The 20,121-nt window shown below is 46.4% G+C and overlaps 1 protein-coding gene across 6 annotated transcripts in view; it reads left to right on the forward strand.

Moving 5' to 3' along the window:
- The window catches only part of NACC2 (NACC family member 2), a 436,512-nt gene that overhangs the window by 358,870 nt on the left and 57,521 nt on the right, over window positions 1-20,121 (forward strand). For all 6 annotated transcript variants that reach the window (XM_085613434.1, XM_085613441.1, XM_085613455.1 and 3 more), the window contains one exon: window positions 6,011-6,184. In XM_085613434.1, the coding sequence (XP_085469560.1) occupies window positions 6,011-6,184 (174 nt within the window). The remainder of the gene's footprint in view (window positions 1-6,010; window positions 6,185-20,121) is intronic.

Consider the following 20,121-nt stretch of genomic DNA (forward strand, 5'->3'; position numbering starts at 1 on the left):
TGACGCTTGCTCGGTGGTCCCCTTCGGCGAGCGTGGTTCCACATGGGAGGCAGAGGGGATCCCGAGAGGCGTAAGACCAAGACATCCCTACGTGGGGGACCGGTCCAGACCAACAACATGGACCGCTACACTCAGGGTAAAGGGTCCCCTGGAACGGCCGGTGTTCTCCCGGATGGCGCTGGGGGTGTTCCGTCCGCCCCTCCGGATTTGTCCCTGCAGGACATCATGGGCGCCATTAATGGCATCAAGGAGACCATCGCTCAGCAGTACGAGGCCTTGGCCCGTAAAATCGACACGGTGGCCATTGATGTTACGCTAATTCGGGCGGATCTCTCTAAGACCAATGAGAGGGTCCAATCGCTGGATTTGCGGACGTCCACCCTTGGTACGGATGTGTCGGACCTGCAGACTGCTCTCGGCGACCTCAAGTCGACCAACGACCTGATGGCCCGGCGGCTGGAGGACTTCGAGGGACGGGCTCGACGCAATAACATCCGCGTCATAGGTGTTCCGGAGACCTCCGACAATCGCCCGGTGGATCTTATGGTTGAGGAACTCATCCTCAAACAGCTTGCCCCCGCTGGCCTGAGTAAGTTCTTTGCCGTGGAGCGGGCCCATCGAGTCCCAGGCGGTCGGCCGCGACCGGGAGCTCCCCCGAGGCCTATTGTCGCAAAACTTTTTCACTACAGAGACCGAGATGCGATTCTGCAGGCCTCACGGGTACATGGCCCGGTCCGATATGGGAACTCATCCGTTAACTTTTTCCCGGACTTCACCCAACTGGTCCAGAAACAGCGGATGGGTTTCCAGGGGGTGAAGCGCCGTCTCCGGGACCTGGGTCTTAAGTACTCGATGCTTTTTCCTGCTAAGCTCCGAGTGGAATACGAAGACCGGGCTACCTTTTTTGACTGTTCTGCGACTGTGAGTGACTGGCTGGATTCTCTGCCGGACCGGGGTGACCGGCCTGGGCCTTCTGGCGGTGCCGAGGGTGGCGGGCCTCCTTCGGAGTGGCTTTTGGTCCTTGACTTTGACATTTTGTTTTGTTCGGCTGGGTTCTACTTCTTTTGTACATTTTGTTTAATTATGATCTATGTTGGGGGCGGGCAGGGACGGGTCCCTTTCCTCCTCCGGGGTCTTTTCGTAGAATGGGGTTTGTAGGGCGACAGGCACACTGCAAGTTGGGGTGGTTTTCTGGACCGCAGGGGTGCAGGGTGGGGGGAGTTGAATTTGGGGGGGGGTTGGTGGGTGGGAGGGGTTGTTTGGATTTGTGTTTTTTGTTTTCAAGGCGAGGTATTGGCTCTGTTTCAGTTTCAGGTGTCGCGCTATTTGCTGGGGGACCTTTGATCTATTGGAGGGGATGGGGGGGGGACGGGTTGAGACTGATGTCTTGGAACGTCAACGGATTGGGGGATCATATCAAACTGGGTGTTGTGCTGCAGTATTTGCGTTGTTTGACTCCTGATGTGGTATTCTTACAGGAGACGCATCTGGTTGGTAATGTTTGTCATGCCATGAACAGGGGGGGATACCGACTCGTGGCCCATTCCGGTTTCACCACTGGCTCTAGAGGGGTGGGCATTCTCCTACGATCTTCACTTCCGCTAGAGATTACCAGGGTTGTCCTAGACGATAGAGGGCGCTATGTGGCTCTGATTGGGAGGTGGGACAGTCCCTTTCCTTGGTTTCGGTTTATGTTCCCCCGGGCCTCCAGAACTCCACTTTCTCAGACTTGGGTCGTATGCTGCTTGAGCTTCCTGACAGTCTTTTGCTTATGGGTGGGGATTTTAATTCGGTTGTTTCGGGTGATTTGGATCGCCACCCGCCCAGGGCCCTCCCTGCTGCCCAGGCGTGGCTCGGCGGACTCTTGGATACCTTCGGTCTGGTGGATTGTTGGAGGTTAATGCATCCGACACAGTGTCAGTACACATTTCACTCTGGGGCCCATGGGAGTCTCTCCAGATTGGATTATTTTCTTATGCCCGCGGCCCAGACTGCCCGGATTCGAGAGGTCAAGCACTTGGCCCGGGGTATCTCTGATCATTCCCCACTGTGGTTGCTTTTCGACACCGGGATGCGGTCCGCTGGGCGGATCGCCCCTATTAACCCTTGGTACTTGCGCGACCCCAAGATTCGTGATAGCCTTGTTAAGTCGATTGATCAGTATTTTCTCGAGAATGAGGGGTCGGTGTTGTCCTCAGTGTCCCTGTGGGAAGCCTTCAAAACAGTGCTCCGCGGGCATGCCCTATCCCAGATAGTGGAGGCCAAGAGGGTTAAGAATGAGGAGGTGGTGAAGCTGGAGACTGAAATATCTGGGCTGGAGGCGGCTTTGGAGACGGGTGTCACTCAGGATGGGCTTCATGCCCTCAGCTTGAAGCAGTTTGAATATAAGTCTCTTGTCACTGACGCTGCCAAGAGCATGTATAGGGAGCAACAGGGTAGGTTGTATGATGCCGGGGACAAGGCGGGTAAACTGATTGCTTGGTTGGATAAGAAGGAGAGAGTGAATCGTGTGGTCCCGGAGCTTCGGGTTTCGGATGGAGTGTGTGTGACTGACCCTGGTGAGATTGTGGAGTGTTTTGCTGACCACCTCCGGGCGGTGTACTCCCCGGTGTCTGATAGAGATGAGGATGACTCTCGTCTCTTGCTGCGGGATATTGCCTTGCCCGGCCTATCCGTCGAGGACCGTGAGCAGATGGATGCCTCCCTGTCTGTCGCCGAGATTGCTACCGCGATTCGTTCCCTTCGCTCGGGCAAGGCTATGGGCCCCAACGGACTGCCGATTGAACTGTATAAACTACGCCCGGATAAAATCGCGCCCTTCCTCCGTCGTATGTTTCTGGAGTCGCTCGAGCGGGGTTCCCTTCCCGACGACCAGCGTCTGGCTACTATAGTTGTTATTCCCAAGGACGGTAAGCCACGAGACCGCTGTGCCTCATATAGGCCTATCTCCCTACTAAATGCCGAACCGAAAATCCTTGCCAAGGTTCTCGCTAATCGCTTGCTGGGAGTTATCTGTGATTTGATACATCCGGATCAATGCGGCTTTATCCCTCATCGTAATACCGCTCTCAACTTGCGGCGTCTACATGGCATCCTCGCTAGGGCGGAGTACTTCTCTGAACCGGCCATATTGGTTGGCCTTTGATACCATCGAGTGGCCATTCCTTTGGGCCGTATTGGCGAAGTTTGGCTTTGGGGAGGGATTTATTGGTTGGGTGAAGCTCCTCTATGCTGGTCCAATGGCTCAGGTGGTTGTCAATGGGCGGGTTTCTCGGCCCTTCGTGCTCGGGAGGGGTACTAGGCAGGGGTGCCCGTTGTCCCCTCTGCTCTTTGCTCTCGCCTTGGAACCGCTCGCTGCCTGGCTCCGCTGGGAGCCCTCGATCAGAGGGATCCGGTGGGCCCCGGGCTTCGAGGATCGGGTCTCGTTGTACGCGGATGATATTCTTCTGTACCTCACCTCGCCGCGGAAGTCGCTCAATGTGCTTTTTGATGTCCTTACTTCCTTCGGGAGAAATTCGGGTTTGATAATTAACTGGTCCAAATCTTGCGTGTATCCTATCTCCGGTGGCCTTCCTCTCTTGCCGCCTCGGCTTCCGATCCAAACGTCTCAATCCGGCTTTAAATACTTGGGGGTATACGTTTCGTTGGATCCGGCGTTCCGCTATGAGCAGAATCTCCTGTCTCCCCTCCGGCGTTTGAGGGCGGACACGGCTCGGTGGTGTAAGTTGCCCTTGTCTCCACTTGGTCGCGCAGCACTGTTTAAAATGATGTCCCTTCCCAGATTTCTTTACGCTCTCCAGAACTCCTTCGATATCATTCCGGCGGCCTACTTTAGGGAAGTGGAGAGTTTGCAGAGGAAACTGGTTTGGGACGGTCGTGCGCGTATCGCTTTGGCAAAGCTGACTCTTCCCTGGTATGACGGGCGCATCGCGCTTCCTGACATTAGAAGGTACTATTGGGCCTCCCAGCTGTCTGCCATTAACCATGCTACGTACGCTCCTGGCTCGAACCCGGCATATGAGATGGATAAATTCCTGCTTCCCGGCGGTAACTATAACAGAGCGCTTTACTCTCGATCTGCCGGAAGGACCCTCACGGGCCCTACTAGGATTGCGGTACGTGTGTGGAAGGCGGCGAATGTAGCTGTGGGCTGGAGTGGGCGGTTAACGTGTGCTACTCCTCTATTCGCCTCTGAGCGCTTGGGAAGCCTCTGGACAACGAAAGGCTTTGAGCACTGGGATACGATCGGCATTAGCAGAGTGGGGGACCTATGGGTTAAAGGCGCGGTTAAATCCTTCGCGGCGCTTCAGAGCGAGTACGAGCTTAGTGAAAGGGAGTTCTTCCGCTATGCCCAGGTTCGGCACGCCCTACTCTCGGTCTTTGGGGAGGGGACCACGGTCCCTGTCTCTTCGCCTCTCGAGGACCGTATACTCGACGGACACGTCCCCGACAGTACTATCTCCCTGATTTATAAAAAACTAATAAATAATCGGGCTGATCTCTTGGTGCGTTTTCGGGAGGCATGGACGGGAGATGGGGTGGAGTTGGACGACGAGGACTGGCAGTCTGCGCTGTCATCCCCTAAGGAGGTTGCCATCCCGGCCCGTCTCCGTCTGGTCCAGCTTAAGATTCTCCATCGTGTCTATGTGACGGGTCCCCGTTTGGTCTCGATGGGGTTTTCTGATGACGGGCTCTGTAAGCGTGGCTGCGGGCTCAGTGCCACCTTTCTCCACATCCTCTGGGAGTGCCGCGAGGTGGCGGAATATTGGCGCCAGGTGCATGATGTTATGAAACGAGTCACTGGGGTCGCTCTGCTGCCGGAGGTGCGCCGATGTGTTCTGAATGTGTGGGAGCCCAATGACTATAATGCGGCTCAGGCTCGGTGGGCGGCCCTTGGGAACATGATCGCAAAGAGAGATATTGCGCAGCTTTGGGGTTCCCAACGGCCTCCCACCGTGTCCGTATGGAAGGAGAACATGGACTGGTGCATGTTCAGGGAGAAGACGGTGTATGTGGCTCGTGGTAAACCGGGGGCGTGGGGTAGAATCTGGGGTCAGTGGAATGTGTATCGAGGGACTATCTGTTCTCCCCCCCTGGTGGATACGTCTGAGGTTGCCTTGTCCCCCTGATCCTTGAGGGTTCCTTGCTTACTCTGTTCATCTGAGTATAGCTTTGGTTTTCCCGTGGCCCCCCCCTCCCTCTCAGACCCCCCTTTTATTGACCACCCTAGGGTGGTCCTATGTGGAGTTCCTCTGCTATGGTTAGACGCCCTTTCAATGTTTTTCGCCTTGCTTTTTGTTTTTCTTTACTTTGGTTGATAGTTATGTAAAAAGGGTGTATCCTGACTTCCTTTATGTGCAGCTTGATCTCCTGTCATTTAGCGGAGCCCCTGCGGGCCAGTCATTGTTTTTGAACTGCTCGATCATTTCTGCATACTAGCGGCCGGCCCAGGAGGTTGTAGGCCCGTGCTTGTACCCTTTTTCTCTGCACAATAAATTTTTTATAAAATTAAAAAAAAAAATAAAAAAAAAAACAGGCAGCCAACAATTGTATTTGTTATTGGACCATATGCCCACCATGCATATGTTGTTGAGGGGGTGTTGTATTGTGTTTGCATAAGTGGATGAATGCAAGAATGAGTCAGTACAAGAATGAGTTAGAGTACATATATGACGATTTATCAAGTTCCTTAATCCATCAGTGACTGAAAGGCACTTTCATGTATAATCCAGACCTATTACCATTGATGGTTTAGTTAAATTACTCTACTTTTGTTCCTAGTGCAAGCTTATGAGCTGTGAGGTCTGTGTCATTGAATTCCCTTGTACCTTAACTGCACAATACTTTTCAATGTTCCCAGAAACTTGTAAACATGCTCCTCGTGGGTAGCACAACTTTGTGTTTCTTCTCTTTACTATCTAAAGTCTTCAGGAGTCGCTTCCCTTTAAGCGGTGTATGCCATTGAAGCGAGCCCCCTCTCTCACTGCCCTCTTTCGTTCTCTCTCTCCAGTTGTCCAAGAGAAGCCAGACCCAGTTCCAGGATCCATGGAGAGTCGTTCCTGCGTGTTGATCCGGCGTGACCTGGTGGCATTGCCTGCAAGTCTCATCAGTCAGATCGGCTACCGCTGTCACCCCAAACTCTACTCTGAGGGGGACCCCGGGGAGAAGCTGGAGCTTGTTGCAGGTACCAGTAAGGGTTTACTCACAATGTTTTATTTACTGTTACGTTTTACTAACTATAATTGTACTAAATAATTAAAATGCAATCGTTTGTGGGTATTAGTATACACAGGCACACTGTTCATGTTAATTAGCACATCAGTAGCTCAAAGAGGCCTTGGGCAAAGTCCCAACCACTGAGGCCCCAACTAACACATACAGTCCACAAATTGTTACGGTCAAAAGCAAAACGTAAAGAAATGCTCTCAGACTTCAACCAAGCCAGTGTGGGCAAAGCTCACACCCTATCGCGTCCTAGTGTCACACCTAGCAGATATTAATGCATGGCGCAGGTTATAACTGGGTCAAAATGAAACTGAGTAAATGTACCTAAATATAAAACCAATTAAGGTGTTAATGTTCTCTTGGGCAAAGCCCAAAAAGTGTTTTTCTGTAATGTTTCACCCACTCCCTAGCAGTTCTATTTTCAGCCCCTACCACATAGACAAACCAATCCAAAAGGGAGGTGCCTTTCCAGAATCCAATATAAACATAGTTTAGTGAAATTTGATTGGAGCACACTACAATAGTGTGTCTGGTCTCCTAAGATGTGCTACTCAATATGATTGCAAGTACTGTATATGAGTAATTAAGAATAGAGATGAGATGAATCATGCATGAAGATGAGCAAAAAAAGAGCAGTATGGTGTGCACCACAAGAAAATCCCTGGAAAACAACTAATGTGGGGATAGCTAATGTTTCTCAAGACTTAGTAGTGGGAACAGTGGCAAACATAAAAAACAGCAGTCCATAGTGAAGATTCTACTGTAGGTCTCACTGCCATCATGTGCGCTTCACAACATTAAAAATGTTTCCACTCTTACAATGAACAATGTCAAGAATTATCTATACCATTTATTCATGGATGGAATCCAACTTTTCTGTGACAAAAATGTATAACACCACAATACAAATACCCAAAGTGCTGTCCTAAATTAGCATATAAAAAGTTTGTAATAGAGGATAAGATTACATCCTGACATAACAAACTGACTAGTGATGTCTTCATTGATGCTTTCTTCTTTGAAAATCGCAATTTATTGTGCAATGAATATTGACATTCACTTCCACCTTTCCTACTTAAACTACTGTATAAACGCGGACACACCCGTTCACATACCCTACTTAAACTACTGTATAAACGCGGACACACCCGTTCACATACCCTACTTAAACTACTGTATAAACGCGGACACACCCGTTCACATACCCTACTTAAACTACTGTATAAACGCGGACACACCCGTTCACATACCCTACTTAAACTACTGTATAAACGCGGACACACCCGTTCACATACCCTACTTAAACTACTGTATAAACGCGGACACACCCGTTCACATACCCTACTTAAACTACTGTATAAACGCGGACACACCCGTTCACATACCCTACTTAAACTACTGTATAAACGCGGACACACCCGTTCACATACCCACTCAGTGTCATTCACCTCTAACTTCTATTTTACAAACCTCCACATACCCATCAACCTACTCACTCCGTCTCATTCACATCTACTTTCCTCCTTACAAATTCTTACACACACTTCAGTGTACCCACTTAGTCTCATTCACCTGTACTTTACACATTACAAACTCTTACCCAGCAGTCTACCCACCCAGTGTCATTCACCTCTACTTTCCACCTTTCAAGGATAATGCCTTGGGCGGTGGCTAAGGTTTAGGTGATACCTTAACTGCGGAATTTACTGTCCCCTTCAGTCCACTGCTCTCACTCAGACCCAATATTAATCCATTTTTCTTCCTCTCGGTGTAACATGCTCCAAGGAATTGTGGTGGGTTTTCAGTCGGTTCCTCACCCAAGTGCAACAATATGCTCCTATTGTCCCCCCTCTAAAGTGAAAATATGTTCCACTCCAATTAAATCTATTCAGGTGCCAGCAAACAAAGATGCATTATAGAATTCCTTATTACCATGCTAAAGCATTGGGGAGTAGACATGTGTATGCTTCTCTTAATTAAATAGTCCCTTTTAACTAAGACAGGAACAAGATTAGTAAAATTAAGCCAAAAGCATGATTATTTACCGGCTAGCCCTGCTAGACCACAGTGTGGCCAACCCCTCCAGAGACGGCTTTTCTCGAATTCCGCAAGTAACATGGCATGGAGGGGCATTGTGCTCAGAGGCTGCCATAGATAGAGGATATCTATGACAGTGCAGGAAAAAAGGGAGGCGGGCATAAGATGTCATTAAGTCCTTCCCTCTCCCTCCTGGCATAACCTTGTCCTGTATGTCACAGCCTTTCCCCTTACCCTTGAATGTCTGAACTTATAGGTTTTCTTAGCAGTGTGATTCTAGTGGGCATAGTATTAAAGATGTCCATGACAGCCTGGTTTGGGGTTGGACTATATATCTGGGTGTCATGGGGACCTTTTCCATTGCCTACAACAGTAAAGTAATATGGATGTTTTTCTGGTGTCTTCTGGTCCCTTCTGCCAGGATTTATTTAAAACCAAATCACAGGTGATGTCACACTTAGCGGAGCTTCTACTCCATCTTTTTGTGTCACATTTTTGGTTAAATTCCCTGGCGGTGCCAGTGTCAAAATCAGAAAATATTTCTAATTTTGCAGCCCTTGAGCAATGTTTGATCCAGTGCTACTTTAAGAAGCATGATTCAACAGACCATGCTATTTAAAATGCCTTGCTTTTAATTACATGTTCGGGATTGAACACGGAACCATATGCATAATCTAATGTTTCATGTGTTTTTTTGGACCTTCGCTTTTGAAGGGATGTCCTCTTTTGAGCCCAGCTTTTTCTTTTACCATAGAAATTCCTATGCCAAGCCATAAAAAGTCAGAGGTATAACTAACGTTTGTAGCCAATCCTGTATTTCAAATTAATACCAGGCCCTCAATTTTCAGAAATGTTTAGTCTGTTTTTTATCGTACAATGCATTGCCGCTTTTTTGTGGCTTTATATCGCAAAACATTGATATTGATTGATAAAGTGTCTGTACCATGTGTTTGAATCTTCCAAACCTATGACTGGCTAGGACGAAGGATCTTTTACATTTTTCTTGCATGACAATTTGGGATCCTATTTTTCGATCTAGCTTGTGGATCCCAGCTCATTGCCCTCGCCTAATGCAGAGGATCAACCGCCCATTAAGATTGAGGTAAAGGCTTCCTCAGTCCTTGGATCCTTTAGTTGCTCGACTGCATACTGCTCCTTTCGTCTGTTTCTCCAAAGCCTGCATCAGCAGCAAAGAGATTTCAATATCATGGTAGTACTGGAAGGTGGGCCTAATGCTGTTTATGAAGCATGCAGTAAACACTATAGCAATTATTCTTATTATGCACTTACGCACTCTGACTGCACATCTTCAGCAGTGCCCGGCAAATATACCGTCTGTCTCTACGCGCTTCCCACCTTATGCTGCACTGCCTCTGAAATGTTCAACCTCAGCACTATGCAGTTATGTCTGAGCACCCACCGTAATGCGTATTTATAAATGTATTTTTTACGCATCCTTTGCCATGCCCTATGCACACTAAGCCATGGAAACCTGCACGTTCTCAAGTGCCATCTGTATCTTGGAAGCTCTCTGCACTCTTGTCTATACTCAGAGCCAGCATCCATGCTACGTACCCGCTCTGATCCTTCTCTGCAGAGAAAAGGAATCTGGATACATATTGCAGATTGGAGCTGTGCAAGGGAGAACCTATGAAGGGGGAAAAGCAATAGCCCGAAGCTTAGTTGAAAGCTCTACGCTGCTACTTCTGCCCAGTGTTTGTGGGCATATCATGATTACTGACTGCTTGACACACTGCACATTTCAAAGTAATGGACCGTTGCAAGGATTTGTGAGCAGTACACACCACGGATTTTCAGTTGTGTGGTGCAATGTCCTGTCTGTCAACCAAGGTAGATATTTAAATACTTTATTGCATGATTAATTCAAACCAAATTGAAAGTAGAAGTATCCTGCTGGGCTTCCTAAAGAGGTGCAGCAGGGAACCCAACTCACAAACAAGGAGGCCTGAGCTCCAAGGCTGCTACTTATTTCAAGCCCTGCCTAGATCTGCATTAAACCTCAGCTCAGGGAAACAGTACCTCCTGCTTTTCAGGTTTCGCCTGCACAGAGTTTGCGCTGTGCTTGTGAAATCTATTGTATTCAAAATGTCTTAAAAAGGGCTTGCATCCATCCCCCTTGCTTTTCATTGGTCCCTGTGCTTGCCACTTACTTTTCCTCAATTTCTATTGGTTGCATCATACTGTGTCCTGTTGTTCCTTGTATTCCTCCTGTGCTTATCTTCGCATTGTCCCATAAACCGAAGTACTGTTTCCATCTGCTTTTGAGGCACTTTTTAAATGATTTGCCTTTTAATGTTTTGTAAACAAGTGCAGTGCTTGTTTACAAAATGCCCCTTGAGCGCTGTGCTTGTCTACCTAATCATTCTCCCCCTGGCTGCACGCATTTCAAGCCTGCTTGCCGGCTCAGTTTTGTTTGTTTTTGGTTGACCGTCTGCACACCATGGAGAGGCAAGCAAGGAGCAGTGACGTCATCTCCCCTGCAGAGCATTTGTGTTGTGCTGTGCTTGTATACTTTTGCCTACACACTGGCAGATCCAGACTTAAGTTTCAGTTGCCATGCCTGTGAGTGAATCTCATTAAAGAACACCAATACTTTCAGCCAATTAGCCCCTTGGAATTCTATGCAACTGAGTAGGATTTGTTGAGGTGATGACAATGGGCCTATCTTAGGCTGCCTTATAAATTACGAGCCCCGCCAGCTTGTAGATGACACACAGAATATGTTCAGTCATGGGATTGGTTGTCATAGGATCACCTGTTGAAAAGCAACAATGGACAAAGAATGCTGGGCTGAATCTATGGACTGCTCACGTAAGTAGCTGCTTGGTGCCCCCTTTAGACATGTTATTTTATTATGATCACTTATTGTTCTTCTCGGTCTAAATGCAGTTAAGATCACAATGCAGACAAATCAGTTATTCAAAAGGGGCACTATTACTGCAAGCCATTTAAAGCATTGCTCATTTATACGTTTGTCACCAAAACGTTTACACATGCGTCGGATGGGAAAAGCGAAACCACCAGTTCCCTCATTCTCACTGCTTTTGGCATTCACAGGCGTGTCTCAATCTCTGTCTCCCGCCAACATCTGGCTCCACACATTTACAGCGTTCTGTGCTTTAACATTTTGTAAATCTCGTCCTATTACCACACATTTCTTGTTGTTGTAGCTACGTTTTTAATCAAGGTCTTTTTTCAGTCCATTTATTTTTGTAGCTGTGCTGTTTCAGAACATAATTCCTTTTTATGGAACCGTTCCTGTGCTGTTTTTTCACTCTCTCCATGGTGTCAACCTTCCTGCACCTCCCAAGCATCCCCCCCCCCCCCCCCCAGTGGAAAAATCACTCCCCTCCTCGCCCCTCTTCACTTTTATATAGCGCAAACTAGACCCAAAGGCAACCTGGTGCAGCCCTGTCCAGACACTGTATACTGAAAATACATGTTTACATTTACAAACATGTTTGTCAATCTGCACAGGGAATCCCAGAAAGTTATTAGTTTTTTTAAAGGCGCTTGCATCACACAAGGTTTAATAATTAAACCTCTGGGTGAGTTGATCCTTGAACGCAAGCCATCAGCTGCTTTGTGGTTACATGTCAGCACTGTGACTTAACTTTTATTTTACACCTCTTGTCCCAGAGTTGTCTCAATGGGCAGTAAAAGGAGACACCAAAAGAACAAACAGAGGCACCTTTTTTTTTTTTAGCTTTCATGTATCCAGGGACGCTTTCAAGGGCTGGCCAGCAAGGTTCAAGGGTGGTTCTTTTGTGCCAATGGGAGTGTAGAGGCTGGAAATGAGTCTGTCCCATATACTGCTCTTGGGCTATGAAGGCCTGTGGATTTGGTGGAGGCAGGCAGTCATGTAAGGATGACAATACATAATGCTTGCATTTTAGTCAAATGTACTTCTCTTGCAGTTTTATATAACGTGAATTCCACCCGAAGGTATTGGAGTGCTTTACATGAGCACCAGTTACATTATATAAAGACACATTCATTTTTTTGTGTAGGTGTGATTAAGAGGTTTGGCCAGAATCACAGGATATCAAGCCAACAGAGACCGAAACTTGGTTCCACAGCCCCAAAGTTGGCCACTCTGTCCATTACACTACATCCTCTCCCCAATTGTATAATGTGCTTTCCGACGCAGTGTCTAGAGCACAGAATTCCCTCCTAACGGAAGCTTACCTAGCAGCTATCCTCTTAATTTGAGGAAAAACGTAAAGATATTCATGTAAAATGCCTTTAAGCAATGAGTTCTCCCATTTGTAATTTTATTAGGTACATCAACATTTTTTTTTTTTAAAGAAGTACTTTTACTCCTTCATTGATTTAATACCAACCACTACTCCGTCCTGTTGCTTAACCCTCCCAACCTCCCCGATGTTTTTTTAAATGTTCGACACCCACCCCGTGGTTTCACCCAACCCTCATTCGCTCCTCCTACTCTTCGATGTCTTTCCTTCCCCCTCCCTCATGTTGTTTGACCCCTCCCTTGTATTTCACATGTTGCACAGCAGCGTGGGCTGCTATGCAACAGGACTTAAAGTAAAAAATGTAAAAAGTGCAATGATGCAATCGATGCTGGCCACATCATAGTTCTTGTTTTTTTTTTTTTTTTTTTTTACTTTGTCATGTTACTCAGCAGCTCATGCTGCTGTGCGACATGTAATAAAAGCATTATCAAAGCTAATAGATTTCACATAGGCGAACCTATTGGCTCTGCCAATGCTTGTTCTTCTATACTGGCCAGCCATTTGGCTAGTAAATCATCAGTGTCTTGTCTGTGACCCCTCAGATCTTTATGGAATGTTAAACTCTACTTTTAATCACGCCTTGGATGAGATCAGGATGAAATGTTCACAAAAAAGCATCACCAACAATTTAAATGGTTTACACCTGACCTCAAAATTGAACAAATAAACCTTTCTTACCTGCAGCTGGTCGGCAATATCTTGATCAGCTCTCTGTGTACAATAGACTAATGAAATATATGAATAAAAGATATTCCATCAAACTGTTCTTTGATGACCTTTTTTCCCTTTGTCAGTTTCCTTGTGCTTTAAATCCTCACTCGATGTAGTCCATAATCGCTCGTCCTGCTTTTTAACAGAAGTTGTTAAGGTAAGGGTTGAAATGTAGGCAGGAGACTGGATTCTCCTAATGATTAGCAAACTGCGCATCCGTAAATTGTCTTTATCCATCCACTTTGCACCAACCATTGTTCTCTACTGGTGCTCCACAAGACGGTCCCTGGCCATGTTACTGAAAATTTCATAATATCTAATTATCCTCTTTAACCTTAATTTGTTTAACACATTGTTGATGACAGGCAAGGTGCCCACAGATGCAAAATCTATAGTGTGGTTTTATTTCTTTAAAAATGTTCTTTGGACCCTACAGACCATTGTCCTACCTTGCGGAATCCCTGGGACAAGCAGTACCAGTCCAGCTATAACCTTTTCCAGGACAACATACACTTGACCCCTTTTAAAGATGCTTCTTCTGGCCTTGTATAAGTACAGTGTGTGTGGAACTCTTCGACCTGGACATCCTGAGCTTGGAAAGGGATGGTGCAGGGGGAAACGCACTGATGTTTGCAGTTGCTTTCCACCAGGGATTTTCAAAGATGTTTTTGACTCTCCAAGTTTAATGAAGCGCGAAGTTAGCAAAGTTTTAAAAAGGGCGTCTTTGGTGGATACTTGCGAGAGGTGGAATTCATTTCTGGTGCCGCTCAGTGCCATGAGCTGAACTGAGAAGACCTCTGCTACTCAGTAATTGCTTACTCTGATTCCCTTCTTCCATAAGTCCCGGCTTTCTAGGGATGGAACTTCTAGAGGGTGGTAACCGAGGTGAGGTTGCTAAGCAGTGGTGTTTAACTGCTGTCACTTAAGACTAAGGTAAGGCCAGAACACTAGCAGGAATACTAACCCTGCTGTGATCCAGTCCCTTTAGCCGCATACCAGCACAGTGGAAATGGAAAAAAAGACAGGGACGTGCTATTTTAACCTTATGATGTACCAAAGTTGGTCCAGGAGGAATGGGCTCATTCCAGATTTCCAGTATATTGGCATAACACACAATGTCTAAAAAATTGCTTAGAGGTTATCCTAAAGTTCTGGCATAGATCCAGCCCTCCTGAACCTCCCTTGGACAGCCCTGCATTTAAACCCGACTGGTCCTTCGAAAAAGCATAGATAGAAAATTGTGATCCATACTATATAGCTAGAATTGGGAATTGAGATACATTCTCAGAAAGACAAAAACAGCCTACCTTCGGATTCTAAATGATCCTTATGTTAAAAACAAAAATATAAGAGATATATGCGAAAGCAGAGGACGGCGAGCAAAAGCTGGGAATAAACGTGGCCAGACATAAAACAAACATGATTGATATTATATACCTGCCACCAGTAACCTTGTTTATCCAAATGGCCAGGAGTTAAAGTGGTTTAGTGACCATGTTTTAAAACACCGAGGATAATGTGTCCTTATTACCTCTTTACACTCTAAATTCACCTTTTTTGCTTTGATAAATTTTGTATTTGAAGAGCTGTGTGTGTGAGCCCATTTGCTAGCCCTGGTAACTACTTATTGTTGGCGGCGGCTCTGAGACAACATAAATAATCCACCTTCCCTCTCTTCTGTGCCACCGACACTGGCAGGACGATGGCTATTCAGCGGCTGGCTTCGCTGCTGATGCTCAAAGTCGTTTTCATTTCAGCAGATGTTTCTGCCAATAAACCCTTTGAGTTGATTCCCCTTTTCCCAGGAACATATGCCAGTGTATTTAAAAAACCAATAACCCTTGTGTGCTGGGGAAAACACATAGATCCTTCCAAAATAACCAGCACATGGCCTTCTGCTATTGAGGAAAGAGTGTAGATGACGTAAAGGTGTCCAGTGTCGTCCCCTCAGCCCTTTCCTCTCACATGTTCTTTTCTTCTGTCTTTTTAGCTCACAGTTTGAGCTCCATGATGAGAAAAGGATTGGGCGTTGATACAAATTTTACCCCTGTTGCTCCAGGTCACTCTGGGTGTGTAATATGATGTTGTGAAGTCTTTTTTTTAGATTTTGTTTGTGAGGAATTAATTTTGACCGCAAGAGAGCAGATTTCACTTAGTGTATCAGAATCTTTGACCTGCAACATCTATTCCATGAACTGCTACAGTTATTGATTTATGCTGTTTTCTCTGCTTCTGTTGGTCTTGGAGATGCTCTGTTACTTTGGCTCCCATGTCCTTGGTGCAAAAATAAGTGATACAATCATTGACCCGGTGGGTAGATAAAGTTCAACAGCATTGTTCAAAAGAGCAATATTTTGATTCTTCCCAAAGGCTAGTTTTATCTCTGAAGGAACAATATTGAGTAGCTTAGACCTGGAACAAAGAATAGGTAGTCATGTCATACGCAAAACATTTTTAGATAGGTTAGCCAGGGAAAAACGTAACTTCTACATTACATGGTGTATTTGTTTCTCTGGGCACAGTCTAAAATCTACTCTGGATTCCAGTCCTATAGCAAGTCTAGGTTTTTTAAAAATCATTTTTGTATGCGTTTTCTATTAGCTGGCTTGTTTTGAGGTACTCCGTTATTGATTCTTTAGCTCGACGTTTCCCCTACATGGTGTTGGTGTGTTCTATTTCAGGCAGTTTTTCTGGACTGCTGTGAACTGATTGTCTGTTCCCATCTATACTTGAGTACCTTTTTATTATTCCCTAGTGAAAATTGTTTTTATATTGTTATGCATATCAATAATATATAGGACTTGGAGAGGACAATAGCAGACTGCTACCAGTAAGTACACTCCTGGCTAGATTGAGCAACGTTCTGTTCCGAGTCCTTTCATTAGTTGCTCACCTTCATTAGACTATATCTTGGTGACCAGACTTTGTAAATAATGTAAAATTGAATTGGTGACACCCAAGTTTTCCACAACTCGCAGCTACATGAAAATAAACTGGCTGGGTTTAAATTCTGCAAAAGGAAATTTTAGACGACCAGGCCCCATGCCTGTGTAAGGAAGCAAGTCTGTACATATAGTTCCTTCCTTGTGAGTATAGTTGAACTCAACCTACATTGCTTTCACTTTGCTTTGGACTTTGTTAGACACACAACCATATGGATGTTTACAGTATACAATTACAACTTTGTCCTCAAAGTAATATGGGGCAACCGTGGCTAGAGCCATTATTTGAGCAATAATAGATTTTTTGATTCCCCGCTGGGCCATGAACATATAATATCCAGTCTTGCAGATCCCTGCTGTCAGACTCTGATCTCTCCACAAGAACTTTCTTCTGCTAAAGGCCATCATTAGCTTCCCGCATGCAGTTTGAAGCCATGGCATTTGATGCACACATCTGTGTTTGGCTAGTTACCATACTGCATAAAGCAAATATTTGTCCTGCAAGTACCTGTCAGAAGCCTGTGATCAGGTGGGGATGATGGAAAAGCATGGGATTGGTGGAATTTGTTTCCAAATGACCTGTGAAATTGTGCAGAGCTGCTTCTATTCAGCAAAGTCGCCTTTTTTAAGTCTAGCCTAGACAGCGTATGCACGGTTTCTTCCAGACATAATGCATATACTTTGTGGGCTTACAGCCTGCTTGCTGCTTTTCATTTGTTTGGTTCAGTGTCCTACAAAAATCCTCTGTTGGAAACCGGGCAACCGGGTTAGCAGTCACCAGGTTCCCAGCACAGTGGTAGCTTGGCTCGAGCGGTTGGGGGTCAGGCACCGTGTTAAGCGTACGTCACACCCTCACAATAACCATGCGTTCATCCGTTCCAAAAACGACACTACACCGTAAAAATTATGGAAGACAAGATGAAAATATATATGTCTTTATCTTATTTTCTCTTAGTTGCAGGTTTCACATCATAAATACAATACACTAGGATTTTCTTTCAAAAGAGCAGGTCAAATAAACAATGCTACTTTGGAATTTCAACAAATAGGTTCAGGTCATCATTAGACAAAGAATAAATAGTTGGGCAATAAATATAGACTGCAAATAAATACAGACTGCAAATAAATACAGTCAGGCAATAAATACAGTGCAAGAATAAATTAGTGGAAGACAATAAATAAAGCACCTTCAATAAATAAAGTAAAGCAATCAATGACAGTTACAGATCAGATCACTTTCATGAGGTAACTTGGTCTTACTTTGCCCATATACAGCTTGTGGTCATTTGGGTGGCATGGGGGTGTCCCACCTAGATTGGTCAAGGCTGGGGCCTAAGCTGAGGCAGAACCAGGGTAACCTAAAGATCTGGCCCTCCAAACTACACAGCCCCTCACAGATGTCACTGCACCAGTCTTAGTTCACCCCTGGCACTCCCAGGCTGGTTCTAACACCCCTCTAGCCCCTAGAATGGTCTTTTAGGGCTCCACGGGGCCTCAGACGCCCCCTCTACCACTTACTGCCCTTTTCACGATGATCGGCTCCGCTCGGCACCGTGTCGACGCCATGAGGCGGCTCCGGATCGATGTCGCTGGGCGGCCTCGACTCGATGTCGCTGGGCGGCCTCGACTCGATGTCGCTGGGCGGCCTCGACTCGATGTCGCTGGGCGGCCTCGACTCGATGTCGCTGGGCGGCCTCGACTCGATGTCGCTGGGCGGCCTCGACTCGATGTCGCTGGGCGGCCTCGACTCTATATCGCCTTCCGGCGTCGCAGGGACACGGTCTCCCCGCTTCCGGGTGTCTCCGGAGTGCGATCTCCACTCCCGACCTCCGGCGCGCTTCACCTCGGTTTCCGGCGACTCCGGTGGGCGGACTTCACTCCCCCGTCGACGCCTCTCCACGACCTCCGTCGGCGCCCTCACCTCGACCTCGGGTGAATCTCCACTCGACCTCTGGCGGCTCCGGGTACGACGTCTGCTTTCTGTCAGCGCCGCTTCTCTACCTCAGGCCCCAGGTCTCCAGGCTTCTCGACGTCAGGACTCCAGGAGGACACCATTGAACAGGTCAGGAACTTGCTGTTCTTCCTCTTTAAGGCCTGTTTCAAATGTTCAGTTCCTAAAGATGGTTCTTCTGGTCTTGGTCCCACACAGGGCTTTAGGCTGGGCTTGGTCAGTAGGGACTAGCATCAAGGGTGAGTTTCTGGACCCCACTCCAAGCACTGGTTTCCACCCCTGCTGCCTTACTCCGACCTCCTTCTATATCTGTCCTCTCTCTTCTCCAGTCAGTTGCCAACTGCCACTCTGAGATGGCCTCCCAACATTCTAAACTGCCTCCCACTGTCACAGGGTTCTAGAATGTTACAGAAGGTTCTAGAAACCTCCAGTGGGTTCTGGTGATGTCACAGGTGACAATGGGTGGCCACCATTTTGTGGCTCAGGCCCTCAGACAGAAGTTCCAGGGGTAGGGAAAATGGCTCCCTGACCCTGCATCAACACTAAAAAGTCTGGTGGTTCCCAAAAAGGAAAAATTATAACAGGGTTTGAGGCAAAAGTGGGACAAAATAAATAATGATGAGGAGGGACCACCCAAAGGACTGACAGGTCTAACATCCTCGCTTCCAAGTGGTTATTTGTTCCTATTTGTACCTCCTTTTTGTTGTTTGTTCCCTTCCATTGAGCAGGCCTTCATTACTTGTAGCCTTCCACCTGTCCCATTTTAGTTACTGGCTCAGGTACTTTTTTTTAATTTCTAATAGATCACTTCCCAAGCGTTCATGCTTTTCTCTAGATCAGCGCGGCATGTCTTTCTTCATTTTTAAGCATGGCGGCAGGTTTGGGAGGCCGCGTGCCTTTTTTCTGTACTGCATGGTGCAGCTCGCTCACCTATTAGACGCACCTCCGGTATAAGCTCACTACCTGGTCCCTGACTTCAACGGTCTGTGGTGGCTGCTGTTAAGCAACCTTTTGCATTTCTCTGTCAGTCAGCAGCTCCAAGCACTCGGTGGACAATTTGCAATGAGATTTTGTTCAGCATGGGAATAAGCTCATCCAATTTCACTGGGGTATTTGTTTGGGTGTTCTATGTCTCTCGTAGACATTATGTACTCGCAACTATGTTTTTATTGGCATTTTATTTCGTTATATTTTTCCCAACGCCTGGAGCGTTTTTAACCCTTGTCCTGAACTTTTTTTTGTTATACATTATAAAGCTGTAAATTAATGTCTATTTATATAAAAATACATGTGTATGTTCACTGTATATTCTCACATAGGAATTACGTAACTAACGTGTTGGATGCGTCATCCGTATCTGCGGCATGGAGGACTGTTCTGTTGATTGGCCTTTTTTTCCTAAAAGAAATTGCGTTTTGATCACCTGTACATGTTACAGCTTATCCTCAGTGGTTGCCTTCTTCAGTAGTGATAGATGATTGTCTGCCAAGATTTGCAGGGCAGGTGGGCTCACCCTCATACAGCCTCCTTTTTTTTTTTTTGCAGGAGACATCTGTCCAGGTTGCCGTCTTCTTTTTCCTTGGGTACGGTGGGAGGGATCGAAAGAAGCACCATGTCCATATTCGATGAGTTTGTTTTCATTCAGCTGCCACTCAAACACCCATTTCCATTCCTAAAAAAAAATACGTTCATGCTTTTTTTCTTATTAGTTACTGATCAACTCAGATAGTGAACTAAAATGAAAGAAAGGTTTTGCAGGTATATGCATGCATCAAGTGTCATAACCACCTTTATTTTTTAAAGTCTTGCGCCATTCTGCACAGCACCCGGGATGCTGTGCCACATACCTAAACAGTTTGGTCCCAAATGCAAGACCTATTGGCTATGCCGATGCTTGTTTTTTAACAGGTGTCATGGTCTGCACAGTAGTGTGTAGTTCCATAGTTGTTTGTGTTCAACCCTTTATAAATTCTCATGA

This window comes from Triturus cristatus, chromosome 1_2 (assembly GCF_964204655.1).
Source record: "Triturus cristatus chromosome 1_2, aTriCri1.1, whole genome shotgun sequence".
In the NCBI taxonomy this organism is placed as follows: Eukaryota; Metazoa; Chordata; class Amphibia; order Caudata; family Salamandridae; genus Triturus; species Triturus cristatus.